Source organism: Maniola hyperantus, chromosome 21 (genome assembly GCF_902806685.2).
Source record: "Maniola hyperantus chromosome 21, iAphHyp1.2, whole genome shotgun sequence".
Lineage (NCBI taxonomy): Eukaryota > Metazoa > Arthropoda > Insecta > Lepidoptera > Nymphalidae > Maniola > Maniola hyperantus.
Window position 1 is genome coordinate 71,402 of NC_048556.1, and position 25,372 is coordinate 96,773.

At 37.8% G+C, this 25,372-nt stretch overlaps 1 protein-coding gene across 2 annotated transcripts in view; it reads right to left on the reverse strand.

Annotated features, from left to right (window-relative positions):
* Ms (neuropeptide receptor myosuppressin) overlaps window positions 1-25,372 on the reverse strand; it is a 33,289-nt gene extending 7,917 nt beyond the window's left edge. The window contains exon 1 of one of the 2 annotated variants that reach the window (XM_069505673.1): window positions 25,290-25,372. In XM_069505673.1, coding sequence (XP_069361774.1) covers window positions 25,290-25,300 — 11 coding nt within the window. In that variant the 5' untranslated portion in view covers window positions 25,301-25,372. Of the gene's footprint in view, window positions 1-3,100; window positions 3,352-25,289 lie in introns of those variants that run through there. The other variant, XM_069505672.1, reaches the window with a different exon arrangement.

Genomic DNA, 25,372 nt, shown 5'->3' on the forward strand with positions numbered 1-25,372 from the left:
AGATGGTTTTAAAGCGGCGATTTTTGTTGAAAAGCTATCTCTGTACCAAATTCAGTCAAAATCGGTTAACAGGTGGGGACTTTATAAATACCATCAGAACTATTAATTTTCCGGGGTAAAAAGTAGCTTATGCCCATCCCTGGGTTGCAAGTGGTTGCGAGCTATCTCTGTACGGTTCGTCAAAACCAGTTACACAGATGGTCCGTGAAAAGCTAAAAAACGGACAGACACACTTTCGCATTTACCTATAATACTTAGTATGGATTTTAATAATTAGATTCGTTTATTATTTAGATTCGTCACGGGTACAAAACAGTTAGTGAATTTTTGGTGATTTTAGGGTTCCGTACCTCAAAAGGAAAAACGGAACCATAAGGATCACTTTGTTGTCTGTCTGTCTACCTGTCGGTCTGTCAAGAAACCTACAGGGTACTTCCCTTTGTCCTAGAATCATGTGGGAGGTAGGTAGGTCTTACAGCTGACATTCGGGGAAAAATCTGAAAACCGTGAATTTGCGGTTACATCACACAAAAAATAATTGTGGTCATACTAATAATTAGTATTTGTAATTTTCGAAGTAAGATAACTATTTCAAGTGGGGTATTATATGAAAGGTCTTCACTTGTGCATTCTAAAACAGATTTTTATTTATTTTTATGCATCATAGTTTTTGAGTTATCGTTGAAAATGTCTAAAAAATACGACTGTAGTACGGAACTAGCTCTCGTTGCGCGAGCCGGACTCGCACTTGGCCGGTTTTTTTTTTTCAGTGCACCTAAGGTCATTCATGATCGCCAATTCGCCAATGAGGCCACTCGGCGCAGAAGTCAGAACCCGTCTGGCCACAATGGGACAGGTGAATACATCTTGAAATATGCACTCTTGATCATTTTCCCGGAACTTTCGGGTAAGCCCGAGGTCTGCCTTAGTCATTAGCTTGAGATGAGATAGGTAGGGTTGCCATACGTCCCGTATATACGGGACTGTCACCTTATTTGACCATCCCGTCCCGTATTAATACATGCCCCGGTTTTGTCCAGTATTTCGCCAAAATACGGAAATACAGGTGAGTGGCGCGGGTGCCTGTCTCCCGCAGAGGCGATGTGCGGGGACGAGCGCATGAGAGATGAGGGGCCGGCGTACGGGCCGATCGCTCACACAATTTTAAAATGATATGCGCCCAGTTCTACGATTATATAAAAAAAGAAAAAGAAGTTATTGCAAAAGTAAAATCAACTTCAAAATATAACTTGGCGAAAAAAAAATTTACATTAAAAAAAAATTTGATTCAATAATTTTTATTTTTTTATTTTGTGGCGGTTACCACAATAGAAACTAGATGGCGCTGTTCAATCGATGACGTAGTCCCGAACAAATGTACCGCCGATGGTAATCGCACTAACGGAGTTTTCTGCAATCTGGACTATATATAGAAGTTTCAAGACATAACCGTCGGCCCAGCTGGCGCTACCGAGCACAATCAACCGCTCGGTGGGAGATCTCCCCTTTGGTACGGTCGAGCCTGCACACCGCTCCCGTACATTGGTGACCCCGACGTGATCAAGAATGGTCGCACACCTCAACAACCGACGAAATCAAGAATGGTCGCACACTACAACAGCCGACGTCATCGAAGATCAACCGCACACCGCCGCACTCCGCACTGCGCACTCAACGTGATCAAGGGTGATCGCATACACCGCAACACCTTTGGATCACACACCGCAAGCCGACGTCTCCTCCAACTCCAAGTCTACAAGCAGCAACAGCAAGCACATCGAGGCCTGTAAGACGGATGTAGCCACAGCTTCGGGGCACAATGGCTCTGCACTACATCACCAGCTACAAGCGTCCTGGTCTACCGCTTCTCTGGATGGTTAGCAGCCATTGCCCTTCACACGCCTTCACGCTACAACGCCATCTCTCTTCACTGCTTCACACTACGCGTTCGTCTCGGAGGGGAGTGATGTGGCGGTTACCACAATAGAATCTAGATGGCGCTGTTCAATCGATGACGTAGTCCCGAACAAATGTACCGCCGATGGTAATCGCACTAACGGAGTTTTCTGCAATCTGGACTATATATAGAAGTTTCAAGACATAACCGTCGGCCCAGCTGGCGCTACCGAGCACAATCAACCGCTCGGTGGGAGATCTCCCCTTTGGTACGGTCGAGCCTGCACACCGCTCCCGTACAATTTTATACTTTTGATACGGTTAAGACTACTTACCTACACATGCATGCTATGTATATATAGGGTAGTTGAAAGCATGTCCGGTTTTGGGCATCGGAGGAAGAAACGTCCCGTATTGGTAGGTAGGTACCTAGAAGTTATGGCAACCCTAGAGATAGGCAATTGCTTATTATTTTTATTGAAATAATGGCAATGACCGATATTCAAGGTTAGGGAAATTACATCATTACAAGTTATGTATCCATGTGTCTCGGTATGTCTAGTGCTCAAACGGCTGAACCTATTTGAATGCGGTTTCTTTTATTAGAAAACCTGTTTCGTCGAGATAGTTTTTAGCTAAGTATGTTTGATAAAAATATGCTGTTGAAGCGTTTGAGGATTAGGTATTTATCAGCTGTGGAGACAGCTGATAAATACACATGTATTGAAATATGCTATGCCTGGTTAAAATCTACTGTTTACTAAGATATTAGGTATACACTGATCGCTAGTTAATTTACTCTTATTTAAATGAGACTATACCAAAGAAAAAAGGATCATCAAAATCGATCCATTCGCGGAGTAATCGCGTAACAAACATACAAAAAAAAATCGTACATTCGAATTGTGGATCTCCTCCTTTTTTGACGTTGATTAAAAATATGAGGTTGTAAGTGCCCATAAGTAAATTCTTTCATTGTCTCCTCGTACCTACTTGAAAAACGTTTAAAAGACCCTTCGAGTTAAGAGAGACCCCGACTAGGAGGTCAACGTCTTAACTACTAGATAACCTCAGTGAAACTCTGAAAATGCCGTGCCCACAGCCAAAATAACTTTTCCTTGCTCAGTCAAGTTATAAAATTACCATTTTATCAAAATTAACATAGTAAAATTCCTAAATTAAGTAGGTAATTAAACTGTCTTACCTAAGCACGGTCATGAATAACTTAGTCCTTTTCCAAACAAACATAAAAAAATATACAAACACTTTTTGCACCAAGAAAAACTTCTAATTCACTTTTCATTTTAACGTCCACCTAAATAGTCCGCTTATTTTTCTCGTGATTATCACTAAAAAAAAATTACATAATATAAATAAATATTTAGGTATTCCAATATCAACAAATTAATTTAATTTAAAACAGTTCATTCAAATAAGTATGCATTAAAAATAAAAATAGTGCTGTCCGTCGCTATTTTTAACTACGTATCGATTAAATGGTATCGATTGTTTTATTACTATTTTTGTTGCGTGTAAGTGACGCGTGCGCATCAACGAGACGCGCCGGGCTGACTCCGGGACCCGTATCCATTTATCTTGGACGTCAGAGCCCGTATTTTAGGGATGTACTTTTGCTATCGAAGATATGGATCGTACGAAGATTCTCATCAGGAAATCGATTTTGTATTGGAAAACATAGGTTTTTTACTATAGGTACAAAATATCTGTCTAAGAACTGAAAAAAGGTAAAGAACTAAAACTGGGGCCATCTTTTCATTGGGATTTTGAACGCTTTTAATAATAAAATGAGTCCATGCTAATTTATGCAAAATTACTTAAGTATAAGTACATAGTTTTTTTTTAAAAAGAATATTAGCTATGTTAAATGACTAATATTCCGCTTTCCTCTCCAACTAAGCGTAAAGCTTGTGCTAGGAGTAGGTACGACAATAGTGCAACGGGCGGGGTTTGAACCGTCGACCTTTCGGTTTTCAGTCCACTCCTGTACCCGTTGAGCTATTGAGGCTCTTTTATTTTATAAATTTTATGTGGAGATTAAACATTTACTTCTGCAACATATATTCATAATCGACACGTCATTAGTCTTGAGCAATATACCACAAGCATCAAAAACCTTACAGTTCACATACCTATAGGTAGGTAGTGTTGTATTATCATAATAACGAAATTCTACTAAAATCGGTTCCCTAAATTAATAGAAAAATACATCGTAAGATTTTTGAAACAAATATTCGAAAATAAAGTTCAATAACGTGTCTATGGCAAATAACGGTAGGTACTTACTCAAAAGTTTCAAAAGTGATATAAAAGAAAATAAATGAAATTATAAACCAAGACTATAATAGCTTAAAATGTTTTTAACGCAACGAAGTCATTATTTTTCGTCTCCAAAATTAGAAAAAGTATTAAACGAAACATAATTATTACAGTTTGTTTATTTAGGACGCAAGGCCAGCGTGGAGTTAGGCGCGACATGATGACTTTTTTAATTTCTGTAATTCCTTGATGGTATTACAAAGATAATTACAATAAATTTATATAGTAAGCCGCTTAGAAAGGTTTTTATCATCTTTTTTAGGCATCAGTTTAGCAGAGCTAAAGACGTTAAACAGTAATAACTGTTATAATCAGTCTTGTGGTTTATTAAATAGAATTTGTTTTATAAACGGGTTTTCCCTAACTTTTTGTACGAAAATTATAAAAAGTTAGCTTACAAAACTTTATCTAGTCAAACCAACGGTTCAATTATTTCATCGAGAAGATGCGCAGAGTTCAGAATCGGCATAGAAGTAGTGACCGCGCAGATGACTAGTGACACAGCTAGTAATTATTATATTTGCTATCAGCTAGTAAATATTATAACTAGACACTTCTATTTCGGGGGTAGGAGTACGATCTCGGGCAGATACCTCTAACTTTTCATAGTTGTGTGGGTTTTAAGCACTTGCTTTAATGATAAAGGAAAACATCGTGAGGAAATCTGAATGCATGAGAGTTCTCCATAATGTTCTCAAAAGTGTGTGAAGTCTGCCAATTAGCACTGGGCTCAGTAATGGGTCAGCGATGGGTTGATCATGATGATGATGATGATAGTTTTAATTAGTTTGTAAATTAATATTGTATAAGTAGCTATGCTTGGGGTTTCTGTGTTTGTGAGTGTTAATATTAAATCGGCATCGTGGTGACCTAATGTTAAAGTAACCATGTCTATAACTTTTTAGAATTCTGTGGTTAAACTGTTGGTGACTAACACTTGATGGTCGGTCAATGCCTCTCATGGAACCACTGTCATAAACAATAATTAATACTAAAAAAACCGGCCAAGTGCGTGGCGGGCCACGCGCAGTGTAGGGTTCCGTAGTCACAATTCAATCACAAATACAATAGATACAATAAAACTATAATATTATACAACTCTACATAATATCTACATACCTACAATAATTAACCTCAAAAAACAGATATAACTCCTTAACCTGTGAACCCTACTTAGCCATGATAGTTTTCCTTTAAAATTGATTATATTAGGTATATACTACTGCTGTGAATTTTTCACGTTCCTATATACTGCCATTTGGTTGATAGAGGGGGACACACTTGACTATAATAAAAATTAGTACTTTAAAACATCATATTTTACAAACGGATCTAGAAATCGAAAAATGATGTTCCCACACCCACAGTATTTTTAAAAGACCTATTCTACGATACCCCACATTATGGGGTAGACGAGAAAAAAAATCATCCCCACTTTACATGTAGGGGAGCTACCCTAAAAAAAAATATTATCACAATTTTATTTCATAACTTTGTCGGCGTGAATAATATTTATACCCATGCCAAATTAAAGATTTGTAGCACTAAAAGTCTCTGAGATTAACCGAGGACGGACGGACGGACAGACGGACGGACATGGCGAAACTACAAGGGTTCCTATGTTTACTACGGAACCCTAAAAATGTAAATAGAATATAAATAATTTTTAGATTTCGCTTTGGTACCTTACCTATACAATTTAATAAGGATTGTAGGAACTGTTATTTTTGAATTTATTATCACGTGATTGCCCGCAACGCGGTCTCGTCCACCAACAACTGGAATTATTCGAAACGTAAGATAGACAATTTTGATTCGATTGCGATAAAAAAATTATTTTATTTATGTACTTGTAAAATAATTGCCTTTCTCTGCCTTTGGGCATTCTCTAATGCCCGCGACTTCGTCCGCGTATGTTTAGATTTTTAAATGGTCGTGTAACGTGAACTTAGCTTTTCATTTTACGGGATAAAAAGTAGACTATATGCCTGGGTCACAGCTGAAAATCAGTGTCCTGCATTTTATGCGCCGCATATGATGCAAGACATTATGCTGAGCTGTACATTCGGGATGGTGTCACAGATGAAAATGTTACATTTACCATGCTTTGTTTTATCTGTGACACCAACAACAAATACAGTGCGACAAGGCTCTCTTGGCACTTGAATGACATTGACAGGGGGCGCTGTTGGAGAACAAAGGCTTAGAATATTTAACAAGAACAAAGGGGACACTTGACGGCAACGTTAGTTCCGATTTTCGCCACGCGCCAAGATAGCCTTGTCGCACTGTAAATGCGTTTTATTTCGTTCTTTCTATCCATCCATTTTCGGGATGCAATCTATCTCTGTACAAAATAGATAACGCCCGCGAATTGATCCACGTGGATTTAAGTTTTTAAAAATCTCTTGGGAGCTCTTTGATTTTCCGGGATAAAAGTAGATAGCCGTCCCAAAGCTAGCAGACGGACAGACACAATTTTATGCATTACAAATTGCGTATAATATAAATATAACATGGATGTGGATATTTTGAGATAGATTTGGTGTCGTTGTTTTGTAAAATTATCGACACCGGACATCACTAGTGCGTGCGTACGTGCGAATTTACACGCCAATAATCTCTAAACGCACAATGCAGTGCTACATCACTATTCTTAACCTCATGAAGAGCTGGTTAAAAACATTTAATTAATTATAGTCTTTGATCCCTTGATTTAAGACTCGAATCATTTAAAATAGAAGAAGCATCTCAATGTATTTTTTATTCTTTTTGAACTGTAGGTACGGCTTGAATCGAAAAGGTTAATTTTGTTGTTAATAATTACCCCTTTGGTTTCTACATAGCATCGTACTGGAACACTAAATCTCTCAGCGGCACGGCTGGGTGGTAACTAGCCACGGCGGAAGCCTCCCACCAGACCAGACCAGAAATTTAGAAATTATAAAATTCCAAAACCCTGCCGGGTCTCGAACCCGGGACGTCCCACTAATAAGACCACAGCGCCAGGAAGGTCGTCATTGTACCGAATTTCATGTTAATTTGATGGGCCGTGAGAAAGTAACAGACGGATATATTTTCACTTATGGTATTAGTTAGTAGAATAACTCTTTGTTTAATCATCACATCCACATCTTTGAGAACATTATGAAGAACTCTCAGGCATGCAGGTTTCCTCACGATGTTTTCCGTTACCGTTAAAGTAAGTGATTTTTAATTACTTAAAACGCATAAAAATCCGAAAAGTTAGAGGTGCGTGCCCAGGATCGAACCCCCGACCTCCGATCAGAAGGCGGACGTCCTAACCAGTAGGCCAGTGTTTCCCAAACTTTGTTCTGCCATGGTCCGGTAATTATCACATTGCCCCTTCGTGACCCACTTAACATTTTTAGACCCAAGCTGGTTCCATTAGGTAAAATAATACATATTAATTAATAGTAATATTTATAGTTGGTAATATTTTTAAAACAATGCGGGAATGTTGCGACCCGGGATTTTAATTTGATGGTCCGGTACCGGGTCGTGACCCGGCAAATGGGAAACGCTGCACTATACACAGCTCGACGGATGTCTTTCTCTAATTTACAGATGAAGTTTAGTTTCAAATTAAACTATTTATACAGGTAGTAGTGACTAGCTTTGTTTCATTAGTGAAACCAACGAGCACCTGTAGAGCTTAAACACAGTGAAATTCTAGGATTAACTTGACTAACCTGCAAATTGTAGTTAGGTACAACCTAGGCCATTACCTAGTGAACAATAAGTTTCGTTGTTTGTGTGGAATTAATTAAGATTGTAGACGTGTTAATTTGGATTAGTTTATGTTTTAATAAAAGTTTGTAAAAAATCTCTTTTGACATTAACTAGGTAGGTACTAGGTACCATTAAGTAGGTAGATAATTTATATTATGTGCTTTGAGTGAATCTTTTTGCGTGAACACTTGATTCTAGAGTAAGCGACAATAATTTATGATTTGAAAAAACGATTTGAGCTAAAGCTTGGTTAAAAAACTTTAGAAGAATGTGCTTCTAAAGGCTCTAGGTAGGTTCATTGAAACCATCCGCCACATGAAAGTCCCGAAAGTCGTTTGTGGGAATGAATGTACCTACTTAATCTTTTATAACAAAATTCCGCAATCAATTTTAGACTTAGGTAGGTACTTACATTTATAAAAGTTTAAAAATCTATTAAAAACTAGCTTCTGCCTGCGGCTTCGCCCGCGTGGCCTACAGGAAACAAATGGCATTTTTTTATTCAGAAACAAACATTATAACATCAGGACGCGCACCCTGCACCAGCACCGAATAACACATATAACCTTCCAACCCCCATTTCATCCCTTTAGGGGAGGGATTTTCTCATAGTCGTTTCTTAGCTGACACCTAACCTCAAGAAAAAACCTACTTTCCAAATTTCAAGTAATTAATATCAATAATTAAAACTGTCCCATACAAACTTTCATCCCCTATTTCGGCCATAAGGTAACACCCTTATGGGCGAATTTTCCAAAAACCCTACAACATGTATTTCTTCATTTGTGACAGAAAACCAAAATACCAATTTTCATGCAAATAACTTGAAAAATGACGGACTTTCATACAAACTTTCATCCCCCATTTAACCCACTTAGGGGTGGAATTTCGAAAAATCCTGTCTTAGTGGATACCTTCTCTTTACAAAGAATAGACCCTCCAAATTTCATGTCTTTAGGACCAGCGGTTTAGGCTGTGCGTTGATATATATGTCAGTCAGTCAGGACTTTGAATTTTATATATATAGATATGCACCAGAAAGAGCATATTAAACTGGCTTAAATGAAGTAGCTTCTTGCTGAAATGCGTAAGAGTCGTACTATACGCGGAGCATAGGAACTTGTTGTCATGATACGAATGAGAAACTTCAGAAAGATCTTAAGCGTTGAGAAAATCGCGTCGCTTAAAACACGTTTTTCCGAGAAGGGTTCTGCTATTTGTTTATCTTTTAAGTCTGCTAAGGAAAACTAAATAAAAGTCAAATGATTTATTTGAAATAGATAACGTGTTAATTGCGGCGCGTGCGCGAACTGACTCCCTTGAAAAAGGACCCAGGATGTGTTCGAAACTAGTCGGGCTAACGTCGACTAAACACGTGAGTACAGCCGGGACAGATATTAATTATAATAAATAACATGTTACTCTTATTGATAGTCAAAATTGTTAGATTTGTAACATCATAGTGGTGATAATTAATTACGTAAACATAAAACTAGAGCTAAGTAAGAGGGCTCCAAACGCACTAAAGTCCTACAGCAAACTCTACTAAACTAAGGTAAGGTAGGTATACCCTATATAGGTATAAGATAAAAAATATTACTTTCTTAAAGACGTGACTATAAGTCTAGCAGAAACTCAAAGTAAGAGTTTGTTACAGTTTCAAACAAAGTAGGTATTTATAAGCTTTTTAAACTTAGTTAAAAGTAGATAGCTAGTACTTATTGAGCTTACTGCATCATTTGCAAAGTTACTTGACTTGCTTAAGCCATTTCTATGCATCGTTGTTCCATAGCGAAGCTCTAAGTTTTTCATTAAACTAAAGTAGGTATACTTAAGTAGCCATTTGCTATTTAGGTAGTTACTTTTTACATTATCATTAAACTAAAGGGTTCCGTTTTTTGCCATTTGGCTACGGAACCCTAAAAACTTGTTCTATAAAGTATGAAGCTATCAAAATTAGTAAACGTGTTACGTGTGATACGTTTACTAATTTCAAACCCCCATTTAATCCGCACATGGGTGGAATTTCGAAAAATCCTTTCTTTTTGGATACCTACCTATTCTTTACAAAGAACACACCCTCCAAATTTCATGTCGCTAGGACCAGCGGTTTAGGCTGTGCGTTGATATATAAGTCAGTCAGTCAGTCAGTCGGAATGACTCGTCCAGTGGTAGTAAGGTCGTTGTCTGTTAGGGAGTTTCAATAATAAAAACGTAATCCGCAGACCCTCCATAAAATTCCTATTTAAATATTAAAGGCAAGTAATCCTCGTACGTCTAAACAAGAATGAAATTAACTCTAATAAGGTAACTACCCTACGCTATCGTAAAGTTTAATAGGAGTTATGTGCACAAGTATTAACAGCCTGCGTTTAAGGGCACGCAGTACGCTCGAATGAAGTTGCCGGCGCACGTGGGTAACCTGTTTGCTATTTCACCCAACATTGTATGAGAAAGGTGAGAGGCACGATGATTTTCACTGAAATCAAGCACACGAACAGGATTAAACAGTTGTTTAGGAAAAGTGTTTTTGAGAAAAAACTACCAAGTAAATGTATTTACACGAATGAATAAATCAACTATTTCTAATGGTGATTTTTTTTTAGAATTTTAGACTCTCTCGAGTATGTCTAAAATTCTTAAAATAAGTTTGGAGATTGAAGAAGCGGCCGTAAGAAGTGCAACCTTACCTCCTTAAGCACAAAGAGTGATCTTTCGGATGCCTTCGTCGGCCTATGGCGGTATAAAAAACGTTTGAAATGCAAATTTCTTCATACCACAAGTTAGGTGGCAATTACTGTCCGCCCGCGGGCTATAAGAACCCAAAATATAACTAAACATCTTTTTTTTTAAAAAAAAAAGCGTCTTTGAATTTACCGCATCATGTAAGTTGTGACATAATGTAGACTTAGGTAAGTAGGTACATTGAATATTTGAAAAATGCAACCGTCGATTTTCGACAATCGAATCAGCAATGATTCAATAGGAGAAACATTCTGGTGGAGATTCACTTCACATTCCAAAAGCACTTGTAAGAAAGAAAGAAAGAAAAAGTGTTTATTTGTAAGTGCCAATAAAAAAAATAAAAAAACACTCAAAATAAGCCAAAATGGACCACCACCACCACCGCCGCCACCATTTTTGTGTGGTACCAAAATGGACGCAGCATTTGCTGCGCCTGTGGCGGGACCACAGGCATAGGGCTGGTCTTCCGTGGAGCCAGAAGCTTCGGATAGTATAAAAGATAGAATATAAGTACCTAAGTACAAAAATGTGGTTAATAACTTGGATTAGTATAAGGATTTAATAATAATCATCATCATCATGATCAACGCATCGCCGGCTCACTACAGAACACGGGTCTCCTCTCAGAGTGAGAAGGGTTTTGGCCATAGACTACCACGCTGGCCATGTGCGGATTGGTAGACTTCACACACCTTTGAGAACATCATGGAGACCTCTATCAGGTATGCAGCTTTCCTCACGATGTTTTCCTTCACTGGTAAAACGCACATAACTCCGAAAAGTTAGAGGTGCGTGCCCGGGATCGAACCCCCGACCTCCGATTAGAAGGCGGACATCCTAACCGCTAGGCTATAACGTTTTTTTTTAATAATACAGTAGGTAAAATAGAGTAAATAAAAGCGTTGTAAAAGTTCATTCGAATAAAAAATCGTTCTAATTCTATTTTTGTTGGTCAAAAAACGGTGGTAGTAAAAGCTTTACAACACCCACTAGTCATCTACTTTTCCAACCCCAAATGGAATCTATTCGTGAATCGTGTGTAAAGGGAAAACTCCGAACTCGTGTCCCGGGAAGGTCAGTATAATTGATATTGGCTCACGTCACCCGGCGCGGCGTGTAAACAGACACCTGTGGAACTGTAATTGTTACAAATCGAGCAGAGCTGTGATACCCGACCCGATGAATATAGACTTTAGTGAGAATAGTAGAGTTACCATCTCCGATTGTTGTAAATCAGGACGAGAATTCTTTTATTTTAAACAAGACGATGCTCATAACTTCATCCGCGTGGATTTGCGACCTCCTCTATGGCGGGTGCAGCGGCCATCAGCGCCGAACAGGCCAAAAGGCGCAAATATGAAAACCTCGATGGGAGCTTCGTATTCGTGCCTTTTGGTGTGGAGACCTTGGGGCCGTGGGGCCCGGGGGCTCGAGCTCTTTTTGAAGAAATTGCGAAAAGAGTTATCGAGTCAACCGGGGACCCGAGAGCTGGCAGCTACCTTGGCCAAAGAATTAGTTTGGCCATCCAAAGGGGTAATGCTGCCAGCATCTTGGGTACAATGCCTCGCTGCGGTGGTCTCGATGAGGTTTTAGATTTAATTTAATTTATTTTAGTTTTAATTTAATATTGTTTTCTTTTTTTTTAGATTTAAGTTTATTAATAGTTTATTTGTTTCCATCTTCGCGTGGATTTAGGTTTCGATAAACCCCGTGGAAACTCTATGAAATCATATACAAAATGAATTAGATACCCCGTCATCATACCCCGTAATCAAACTACCTCTAATAAACTAAATTTCATCGAAGTCGGTTTGTCGGATGGCGCTAAGATATTTTCCGAGATATATGTATGAAAAGATTCAATCACTTTATCTAACATAATAGTTAGCTGAATTTAGTACAAATACTTTCCAATTCTTACTTTAACAAATTGTGAAAGATTTTCAGGCAACTAAAGCACCAAAATTCTAAGTAACTAAATAAATAAATAAAAATCTTTTTATTCGAATAAACTTTTACAAGTACTTACGAATAGTCGGATGCATCTACCACTGGTGCGGAATGCCTTTCCTACCGAGAAGAACCAGCAAGAAACTCGGCGGTTGCTCTTTTCAAATATTTGATACAGGTACAAGATTATGCCATTTATGCTGGGGTGTCCCAGAAGTAAAGAGACAAGTCAATGAAAATTTTTTTTAATGAAAAATTGTATGTCAACTGTTATGTGTGTCATTATAAATTATGCATTTTGCACTCAGTTTTGTCTCTTTACTTATGGGACGGGACACCTTTTAGTCTCAGGCAACTAAAGCACCAAACTTGTAGTAAGTAGTACTTAAAGGTCTAGTAAAACTTTTGTGTTTTAGTTTAATAATAAATCCACCAGGGCTTTTTAGCAAGGTAATGAAAAATCAGGACCTGTCCTGAGAAGATGTGATTATCAGTAAACCTACACTTACAGTCGTGCAGATTTGAATGTGATTTGTTTTACATTTCGTTTTAGATTGCTTACTATTGTGTGGTGCAAATAAAAAGCGATTTCGTCTGAATCATCGAATGGCCTGGAGCTTTATTCACTCATCTATTAATAGACAAACAGTTAATTTAGTACCAACAATGTGCACTCCATAGATGCAGAATGGCACTGCTAATCATTTGGTAGAAAATGATAAGTAAATACAAAATCATTTTTACAGTTGGCAATATACTTAATATTTAAAACAGCAATACAGTACGCGGCCGAAAGTAATGTACATCGACCTTTAGAAGGTGATAGCAGATTTGTAGAGCGTTGTCCCTGTCGTTGAGACCGACAAAACGTCATACAGGTATGAGTGACAGAGACCACGCTCTACAAAGCCGAAATGTCATTCTAAAAGCCGATGTAAATTAATTTCGGCCGGGTACTGTACATACATAACATGAATTTCGTAGATCCGTTAAAGCAAGTGATATTTAATTATTTAAAACGCACATTAGCTCCGAAAAGTTAGAGGTGCGTGCCTGGGATCGAACCCCCGATCTCCAATTAGGAGGCCGACGTCCTAACCATTAGGCTATCACAGCTTTTTTAAAGAATGCAGTCCATAGGATCATTTAAAACTCATTGCTTATTCTAGTGAAGTTTCCGCGTACAGTTTCGCAACTTATTTACATATTTATTTGGTGCTGTAATTAGCGGAGTTGTAATTAACAAGGCTGAACGCGCGTGGCCCGGCATAATGGCGGACGGACACTATCTGTCATGGCCGCGCGTCAGCTGTCACTTTTTGCATTTCCCGCCATCTTTTAATCAAATTTTCGGACGTTTGTTACATGAATGGGTCGCGGTTTTGGATTTATTGCACTTGCACTGGATTTCGTTTAATTTAAAAAACTAAGCTGTGTAGGCCTGAGGCTGTAAGGCCTCCTTTATTGGAGGTCGGAGGTTCGATCCTGGGCACGCACATCTAACTTTTCACTCATCTAACGCAAACTAAAGCATATTATGTACTAGATGCCCGCGACTTCGTCCGCGTGGATTGAGGTTTTTAAAAATCCCGTGGGAACTCTTTAATTTTCCGGGATAAAAAGTAGACTATGACCTTCCCCGGGATGAAAGCTATCGCTGCACCAAATTTCGTCAAAATCGGTTGAACGGATGGGCCGTGAAAGCCTAGCAGACAGACAGACAGACACACTTTCGCATTTATAATATTAGTATGGATTCTGATACTAAAGTTAAACTAGAACATTGTAGGTAGGTAGGTACCTAGGTAGTATACCAAATATTTTAACTTCTAATTTCACTTTAGTTTGCTAGAATTTTTACCTTAAGTAGTGAGTTCATCCATGCTAATATTATAAATGCGAAAGTGTGTCTGTCTGTCTGTCTGTCTGTCTGTCTGCTAGCCTTTCACGGCCCATCCGTTCAACCAATTTTGACGAAAGACAAAACACAGTTTTGGTACAGAGTAAGCTTGCATACCAGGGAAGGACATAGGCTACTTTTATCCCGGAAAACCATAGAGTTCCCACGGGATTTTAAAAACTCAATTCCACGCGGACGAAGTCGCGGGCATCATCTAGTGTTGAATAATAAACCTGAAGGGAATCTACGAGTCGGTATCTAGTGACGCAAACAGACAGATGAGGACAAATTCGGACAATATCCTGAATCGAATGGCGTCCATAAATAACGACGCGAGGCGGAAATTTGCACCGCGCGACGAGAATTTTACACAAAAGATAGGAAGAAGGTACCCAGAACTATAAAACTGGCCAAGTGCGAGTCAGACTCGTGCACCGAGGGTTCCGTACCACAGTTGTATTTTTTCGACATTTTGTACGACAAATCAAAAACTATGATGCATAAAAATAAATAAAAACCTGTTTTAGAATGCACAAATGAAGCCCTTTCATCTGATACCCCACTTGAAATAGTTTTCTTCTTATTATTCTCTCTTAATGTTCTTTAAAAAAAACTGAACAGCCACTGAACCATCGCGGCTATTAATAAAGCAAAGATTAAGCTTACAGCCGGCAAGATGCGCTCACAGTAAAACTTTAACGAGGAATATAATGGCGAGAACAAAGGTTGCTGCAAATAATTAGTCTTGCAGTCATGCCTAGGGTTACCTTATGCGGTATTACTTACGAATGCATAAACGTGGTACGTATTTACTCGAGAAAGCTTTTTATTTTCTTTATTTAATTTAACGGAATCGATCTTTGCACATCCTGTGGGAACTCCTTGTTTTTAGGTTTCCGTACCTCAAAAGGAAAAAGGTACCCAGGGACGGATGGTCTTCCATCATGGCGATAAAGCCATTTTGCTCCGTGTTGTAATTCAATTGGGTATTTGACTACATTAAAAATAAATTATTTCTCAGTGATTATTAAATAGCCCTACTTCCAAAATACGTAAAATCCACGTCCTTTGTTAGTTTTAAGTGTAATAACCATTTTAAATTATCGATTAAACTAAAAAAGTACGTCATTATGATGTGACGTCACATTCCAGTATTTCAAAGAATATCGCATACGAAGTGCGCGTTTTGACGTAAACTGTATGATAAAAAGTTACTGAATTGACTAGTTCTCAAATACCGAATTCTTGTTTTTGTACCAGCAAACAAACCGATTTCCAAGAAAATGTTATTTTGAAACGCTATTTTAAGGTACCTATCTTACCTATTTTTCAGTATACTGTAGATGTGGCCCCTGGGTCTTCTCCTTTGCTATGTAGATACTTATGCAAATGCTAGAAAATTCCTCAAAACCATACCCATATTTGCATATGGATGGCGGTATACCGCGATAATGTTCATAAAGATGAGCTATAAGTATTACAACAGGCCTAATTACACGCTTCACATTACCCTCTCATTTGCGCCGAAATTACGAGAATCGTCATTATAACCGTACCTAGGTACTATTTATACTAAGGTACTTACTATTAACTTTTATGAACTTACTAGCTGATGCCCGCGACTTCGTCCGCGTGGAATTAGGTTTTTTAAAAATCCCGTGGGAACTTTTTGATTTTCCGGGATAAAATGTAGCCTATGTCACTCTCCAAGTCTAAACTATACCCACCCATGCAAAAAAACCACGTCGATCCGTTGCACCGTTGCGACGTGATTGAAGGGCAAAACAACAAACCAACAAACCAATAAACCAACAAACAAACACACTTTCGCATTTATAATAAGGGTACTGATTCAATTCGATTCGGAAGGATTCTGCACACTTCTTTTGAATTTCGAAGGCAATGAGGCCTTGTTAACATTTGAACTTTTCGGATTCCAGCCCTACCCAGTAGGTACCTGCTCTTTAAGAAATAAGTATCTATGAATAAAATTGCCGCTTTTCTATTTAATCTATTGTTAATTCAAAATATCATATATATAAACTGCCTATTATAATACTGAAATGTGAATTTAATAGTTGGAGCTTTGCCCTTGGCTTAATTCACTAAATGTATTCAGGTAACTTATAGTCTTCTTAATATATAAAACTAGATGATGCCCGCGACTTCGTCAGCGTGGATTTAGGTTTTTCAAAATCCCGTGGGAACTCTTTAATTTTCCTGGATAAAAAGTAGCCTATGCCCTTCCCCGGGATGCGAGTTATCTCTGTACCAAATTTCGTCAAAATCGGTTGAACGGTTGAGCCGTGAAAAGCTAGCAGACAGACAGACAGACAGACACACTTTCGCATTTATAATATTATTATGGATGAAAAGGTGACTGACTGACTGACTGACTGACTGACTGATTGACGAATCTATCAACGCACAGCTCAAACTACTGGACGGATCGAGCTGAAATTTGGCATGCATATACTAATATGCGAAAGTGTCTGTCGGTCTAGCTTTCCACGGCCAATATTCTGTTTAACCGATTTTGATGATATTTGGTACAGAGCACAGACTTAGCTTACATCTCAGGGACGGACATTAGGCTAGGTACTTTTTGTCCCAGAAAACCAGAGTCCCCACGGGATATTTAAAAAAAACTTATCCACGCGGTTGAAGTCAATAAGTCAACTAAATCTATCCGATCAAGTACATGTTTTTGTTAATAAAGAGGTATTTAATTAAGAAAGAGCCTATTGATTAAGGTTCATAGTGATCTATCATTCATGTGTTTAAATCAATGAGTTATTGTAGTTTTTGCACAATATGTGCGGCTTAGCACGTAGGCTCAATAATATAACCATAGCACGTGCTAGTTCTGCACCCATCCAAATCGACGGATGGGCCGTGAAAAGCTAACAGACAGACAGACACACTTTTACATTTATAATATTAGTAGGTAGGTAGGTATGGATTACAGCCAGTGGTGATTAACCGCGCGCGACAGTAAAGATTTACTAAATATATATAATAATAATATTGTAAATTGATCACTTGAAAAGAGCAACCGCCGAGTTTCTTACTGGTTCTTCTCGGTAGGAACGGCATTCCGAACCAGTGGTAAATTAAACTAGTTAACGATTCAAAAGCAATAAGTCTACTTGAATAAAATAAATTCTATTCTATTCTATTCTATTCATTCCAAAATCACCTAACGCGCCTAAAGTAGTTTTCACTTCATAAAGGCGCCTTTAAGGCGCTAAGTACAAGAAATCGAGCGAAAAAAATCATGTTACCCTTTCATCTATTGTAAAAATTAATTGAGAAAACCCCCCTCGACTGCAGCCTAGAGTAAGCAATCGGAGTTTACCAAAAAAATGACAGTTTGCCCGTGAAAATTGGAGTTTTTCCTGAGAACAAACCCAACGGGATTTCCCCAGGGACAAAAGCCAACAGTTAATAAATCTATAATTGTTCCTTATTCCGAATCGAATCATTCTAAGAACACATTGGTTTGCTGTTGACTTTCTTAGATTAAATTTTCAGAAATCAATTGCAGTTTCATCATCATCATCATTATCAACCCATCGCCAGCCCACTATTGAATATGGATCTCTTCTCAGAATGAGAAAATTAGATTATTGCCGGCTACTGCAGCAAGCCACGGCCGAAAGCTCTCATTAGATTATAGAAAAGTTGAAGTTATCTACAGATGCACCTATTCATCTTACGCCCATCCCATCGTGCATCGAAATCAATAAGAAAGCCTGACAAAATTTGTCAAAAATAAAACACGAGAAAACTCGTCCCATAAAAAGGGGCCACAAAAATAAGTAAATAGGCAAAACATCTTACAATATTTTGTGAAAATCTAAACCGCTAGACAAGTATTTAAAATTTGTAGCCTATCGAGGTAAAGAAGGCATAACAGATCGTAACTTTTCTTGGTAACCCGATAAGAAGACTATACAGGCCACCCGAATTTGATGTCTAGAACAAAATATCAAACATAATTTTAATAAGCCTTTACCTAAATTCACTGCTAAATAAAATACTATGTATGGGGGTCTTCCAACTCGTCGCATCTGTATTTTGTTTGAAAATATTTTTCAAGGATACTTATTATTTGATTCGCATTTAGCGGTATCTACTCGGATGCTTCGGTCTTTGATTTTTATTTTTGTGCTTCACAAACGATTGGTATTTAAAAATATAATAGTTACACTCTAGTACGAATCAGATGGGCTACGGATAATGGAACCCTAAAAATGAACAATTATTTTTAAATGAATTTACCAAGATTGGCAGTATTTGCTCTATCATTAAAAAAATTTGAACTATTGAACGACATGAACTCTATTAATTGGCGAACATTTTAGTTAAAATATCAATTCATCACTCGTTTTGATGGACACGAATCTATTAGCCTTGAGGCCAAATCGCAATGCCGTGTACGTACGCTACCTACATTGATTGCGCTAGATATAACGCTCATCTAAACCTATCCGAGACATGGTCGCTAACTATGGGCCTCATAAGAAAGCTCAGAGTTACTCAGCAACGATGGAGAGGGCTTTGCTTGGAGTTTAAATAAGAAATTAGGAGATCTGTAATAGAACCTGAGTAACCATTGAGCTATGTAGCTCAAGCTCAAGTGGCAATGGGCCGAGTACATTCTTGGTTTAAAAAATCGACCGACGTTGGGGTCCCAAGATGCTAGAATGGCAACCTTACTCCGGAAAGCGCAGTGTTGGAAGATCCCCCACTAGGTGGACAAACGCCATCAAACGAGTCCCAGGGAGCCGCTGGATTCAGGCGGCGCAAGTAGGTACACACAGTCACACTGATTTTGTTCGTATAAAATGTAGCCCATTATATAGCAATGTCACCCGGACAATAATAAAGAATCGATTAACATATAATTCATGAAAATAGGCACAGTAGTTTAGGTGCTACTATGGAACATACATACATACATAGACTGCTAAAATCATAACCCTTCCTTTTGGCTTTGCCGTAGTCGGGTAAAAAGGAATTGTTTCCAGAACAGAAACGTTTCACCTAGATAGGTACGTAATCATACGAACAAAGAATGGTTTGTTGATCTAACCGCTTCGAATTCGTATTGTTCTTAAATAAAAATATTATTTCAATTATAGCATTTAATAACATCTATGCCGTACAATAAAATACAAAGGAGGAAAGTCGCAAAGTACAAAAACAAAACGGTAAGTTAAGCAAACACAAATCGGATCCCAATATCCAGAGTTACGGACGTAGAGTAAACAAATTAATTTTATTTTTACGGACTTTCACCTACACAATCCGGATATCTATCTCCTAGGCAAACGCGTCTCATCTTAGGCTACATCATCACTTTCTATCAGGTGTGATTGTGGTCAAGCGTATGCACACAGCAATGATAGCCTAGTGGTTAAGATTGAGTTTCACATAACATTTCTGCTTTTATTAAAATTTTTATTTATGCACATATCACCATCATCATGATCAACCCATCGCTACATGTTTATTTATTTTATTTTATTTTATTCAAATACAAGTTAGCCCTTGTCTGCAATCTCACCTGGTGGTAAGTGACGATGCAGTCTAAGATCGAAGCGTGCTAACCTGGAAGGGTTATGGCAGTTTTTAATAAACCCATGCCTAATTGGTTTCTACACGGCATTGTACCGGAACGCTAAATCGCTTGGCGGCACGGCTGTGCCGGTAGGGTAGTAACTAGCCACGGCCGAAGCCTCCCACCAGAAAAAAGTTTTTTTGTGAAGGAACTAAACGGGCAGGAAATCAGCATTTTATTAACAAGTTCGGAGCTCTACAATATGTCTGTCTACAGTCTATTCCGTGAGGAAACCTGCATGCCATGAGAGTTCTCCATAATGTTCACAAAGGTGTGTGAAGTCTGCCAATCCGCACTTGGGCAGTGTGGTGAACTATGTTCTAAACTCTGCTCATTCTCCGACGAGACTCACTCAGCATAGTGACACAAAATTGTGGTAGTGGACCGATAGATTGGCGAAAAGTGCATTTAAATAAAGAAATAAAAATAATTATAATGATGAATAATAGGTACATAAACTTTGTAAACTGTAGTTTTGCAAATAAACGGTTAGTAAATTCTGCTGGTGTCAATTTAACAGTTGTAAACATTAGGAATGTTTAAATTCGAGTAGTCTATGTTTCCAAGATGGAGTTTTGTTTGTTGCGGTTCTTTATTGGAATTCCACGACGAAATGTAACGAGAGCTACAAAATTAAGCAATCTGAGTAAATTACAAGCTGGACTTTTGTAATTCCTGTAATTTTAAAGTTCGTGCTTGTAATTTCTATAGCATGTTGGAATTTAGTATCCGTATTATAGTAGAAAACCGGCCAAGTGCAAGTCAGACCCGCGCACCGAGGGTTCCGTACTACGTCAAAAACTATTTAGCAAAAAATTAAATAAAAATCTGTTTTAGAATGTACAGATAAAGTTCTTTCAAATGACACCCCACTTGGTATAGTAAACTTACTTTGAAAGTTGAAAATATTATTATTGTTCATGAACATATTATAATTTGTTTTTCTGATGTAACCGTGCAAAATGTAAAATTCACGTTTTTCGGATTTTTCTCCTTACGTGTGCTATAAGACCTACGTGGTGGACAAAAGAGACAAATCCTTCTTATTCTGAGAAGATACCCGTTATCAGTAGCACGCACGGTAATAGGTTGAAGTTGATGATGATTACAATAGACAAACTTTTATTTGTCATGATTTCCGCCGACAGACAGATAGACAGACGGACGGACAGCGGAGGCTTAGTAATAGGGTCCCCGTTGGCACACTTCATGTACGGAACCCTAAAAAAGAAGAAGGCCACAACAAACACAGTCGGGTATTCTCTTTGTTATCACCATATTTTCCATTATGCATGGAGGTACAAGTGCGACTATGTAGGTACCAGTCACCTTGTGGATCCTATGGTATTTTTCCAAAAATATAACCTCATAAAAAGGCTATATCGAAGAAAAGTTTAGATTAGTTGTCAAAAAATGCTCGGTGAGTTTAAAACTATTTTAATACCAAACCACACTGACCGCGATATGCGAAAGTTAAAATTAGGTATGTGAAGTGCCTGTCTCAAACTAAGTATCGTAGGCTCGATATGTCGCAATTTTAACGACGAGTGGCTGAGATGTGGCGCGAACATAATATTTAGCTTCCATCTTTCATCATTCTCCCCATGAGTAGCGTATGATGATGATGATGATCTTTCGACTGATAGAGCGGCAAAAATACTAAAGGGGCAAAGTGAACATTCAAAAGTGTACGTCTAAAACTTGACTAAATGTCGTCTCGGGTCACTTCAGCATAAAAAGGGATCAACCTCAGAATGAGAGGGAATAATCTGAATTTTGGTACATATATGATATACCTACCTGCATTTCGGCGTTCTAAAAGTTGTCTCAAAATTCACGAAACAGTTTTTCCACAAAGAGTTCTCGATTATGTGCCACTTTGGGCCACCGAATTATTTTATCCCATTCAACACGCCATCGTAGCCTAGTCTGCCACGCTGACGTTGCTGATCCTGAGGAGTCCAGAAAGAAGCAGACTTTGTCCACGTTATCTGGCATACGGTACACATGACCTGCCCAGTTCAAATTATTTTACGTAAAGTACTTTTTTTGGAATATCTAATATATAAAGGGAAAAGGTGACTGACTGACTGACTGACTGACTGACTGACTGACTGACTGACTGACTGATCTATCAACGCACAGCTCAAACTACTGGACGGATCGGGCTGAAATTTGGCATGTAGATAGCTATTATGACGTAGACATCCGCTAAGAAAGGATTTTTGAAAATTCCACTCCTAAGGGGGTGAAATAGGGGTTTGAAATTTTGTAGTCCACGCGGACGAAGTCGCGAGCATAAGCTAGTATCTAATAAGTAGCGTAAATCTACTGCTTTTTAGCTTTATTCGCATGTCGTATTTCCAGTTTTCCCTTTTTAATCTCATTACGTGAACCTGCGAAATATATTATTATTGTGTTGCTTGCGAAAATCTTACGAGATTCAGCAAGATAAGAAGTGATGCGTAAAGATCATTTCGCATTGTTTGTGCTAGGCAAAAATTACTTTTTTTATATTGTTTATACTTCATTTTTATTTTATATCTTTTGCAAAATACAATGTAGGTAATGAAAATCTGTAGAATTATAATTCTTAATCTTATTAATCTGTAAATTTAATTGTTCTTTGTATCCCTACTTTGTTTTTGTTCACTTTGATTTTGTTGATAGTAAAGGTATATTTTAATATATTCTGTGGTGTTGTGCTTTCATCCTCAATATTATATTACAATTTAATGCCCGCGACTTCGTCCGCGTATATTTAAGTATTAAAATCCCGTAGGAACTCTTTGATTTTCCGGGATAGCCTATGTCCTTCCCCGGGATGTAAGCTATCGCTGTGTGTATTTTTTGTAATTTCGTCAAAATCGGTTGAATGGATGGGCCATGAAAGACTGGCAGACAGACAGACAGACAGACGGACAGACAAATGCGAAAGTGTGTCTGTCTCTTTGCTAGCTTTTCACGGCTCAACCTTTCAGCCAATTTTGACGAAATTTGGTACAGAGATAGCTTGCATCCCGGGGAAGAACATAGGAATTTTATCCCGGAAAATTGAAGTTTCCACAGGATTTTTGAAAACCTAAGTCCACGCGGGCGAAGTCGCGGGCATCATCTAGTACTGTATATAATTGGAATATTTTGTAGTCATACATCGTATGGAAGTTGTTGATGTAGGTACTTAATAAAAGAAAAACTTGATAGAGTAACACACAATATATGAAACATTTTCTAGTAAAACTATGCGAGTACTATCGTAACTTAGCGAAACTATGTGAATATAATGTAACGTGTCCCAAACATTAAAGTTTATAAGTTTACTGAAGTACCAAACAATGCGTTAAATATGCTAAGAAGCAAAGTTTTAGGAAAAAAGCTTTTCAGGCTTTTTTTTGTGATAGTTTAAAGGGATCCGCACCTCAAAAAGAATACTTATATCACTTTGCTATTTGTCTGTCTAGAAATCTATAGTGTACAATTCCCGAGAAATTTTGCAGGTAGGTAGGTCTAAGGAAGGAAACATCCGCAAACCGTGAATTTGTGGCTACATTGTTAAAAAATTAAAATGTGTTCATGAACAAATAATAGTATTTTCAATTTGCAAAGTAAGATAACTACCTATATCAAGTGGGGTATCATATGAAAGGAATTTACCTGTAGGTACTTTTTAAGACGGATTTTTATTCATTTTTAGGCATAATAGTTTTTGATTTATCGTACAAAATGTCGAAATAAATACCCGAGTACGGAACCCCTTCGTTGCGCGAGTCCGACTCGCTCTTGGCTGGTTTTTTTAGACTTATGGTAGGTACAAGTTGTGAAAATGAAGTCAGAAAAAAATAGCGCCAGAAAATTCTAATCTATAAATGGAAAAGTGTGTCTGTCTGTGTGACTAATTTTGTAAGTAGCATATCTAGCAGCCATCCGGATTATAATAAAATATTATACCTACGCCTGCGAACAGAAAAACTGCATTCTTATCGGTCTATCCGTTTAAGCGCTACGATGCTACCAGATGCTACAGACAGACAGACAGTCGTATTTTTATAAAAGGACTTATCCTCTTTTTTTTACATTAAAAAAAAGAATAGCTAAAGCCAAGTTAATTGCTGACTAATACTAATTGTGCTAGGAGTAGGTATGACAATAGTGCTACGGGTGGGATTTTTGAACCGGTGACCTTTCGGTTTTCAGTCAGCTCCTTTTACCGTTGAGCTATCGGGTCTCAAATCTGACTGATTGACTGATTAACTGACTGAGTGATTTATCAACGCTGGGGTTAGAAACTTGAGTTATTTAAAGTAGATGACTTTATGACGTAGGCGCTCACTGAAAAGTATTTTTGTAAATGCCGCCCCTACGGTAAATAGGGGGTAAAAGTTTGTATGAAAGTCTGTCATTTTCAAGTTATATCTATGATAATTCATATTTGGTCTTATGGTCAAAAATGAAGAAATACGTGTGTCAGGATTTACGAAAATTCCACCGCCTCAGCGATTTTCAAAAGTTCCACTCGAGCGAAGTCTTTTTTAGGTAGTTCAACATATACACCAACAATTTAATTAATTTTACTCGAGAGTAATTTTAAAGATTTCACTGCCGTGCATCAGATTTCAAACATAACGTGTCAAATAAATAACTTTCAGAACTGTTTAGATAAAAAGGAAACTTCGAAAAGTTTAAAAAGTAGCTAAGTAGGTCCTTAATGAAAACCGTCCTTTGACACAGGCTGAATAATTCTAAATTGAATGCCAAACGTTCACTATGAAAAAGACACTTTCGAAACATTAAAAATCCTACTTTTTTAAAATATAACAAACGGCAACCCCTGAAGAGTATTTTTTTAATGTTTCTAAAATGCGAATTTTTAATATGGGATTTATTTAATTCCTATATTTTATACAGCCCTAATTCCCTCTAAAACCTTAAATTGATAACAAACTTTCATGAATAAAAGTTCTTAAAAAGTTAAAAACTTTGTACACACAATTATTTATTTCCATTAAAATTTCAATCAGAATTCCAGACATGAATAAAACAGATATGAAATTTTAAAAAAAACTTTCTACGGCTACGACTTACCCGAGTGCCATTGCTACGGTGTTCTACGATCGTTCGCTACGAACCACTGGGGCAGAGTACGGCGTAGCGCGCACTACCACTGC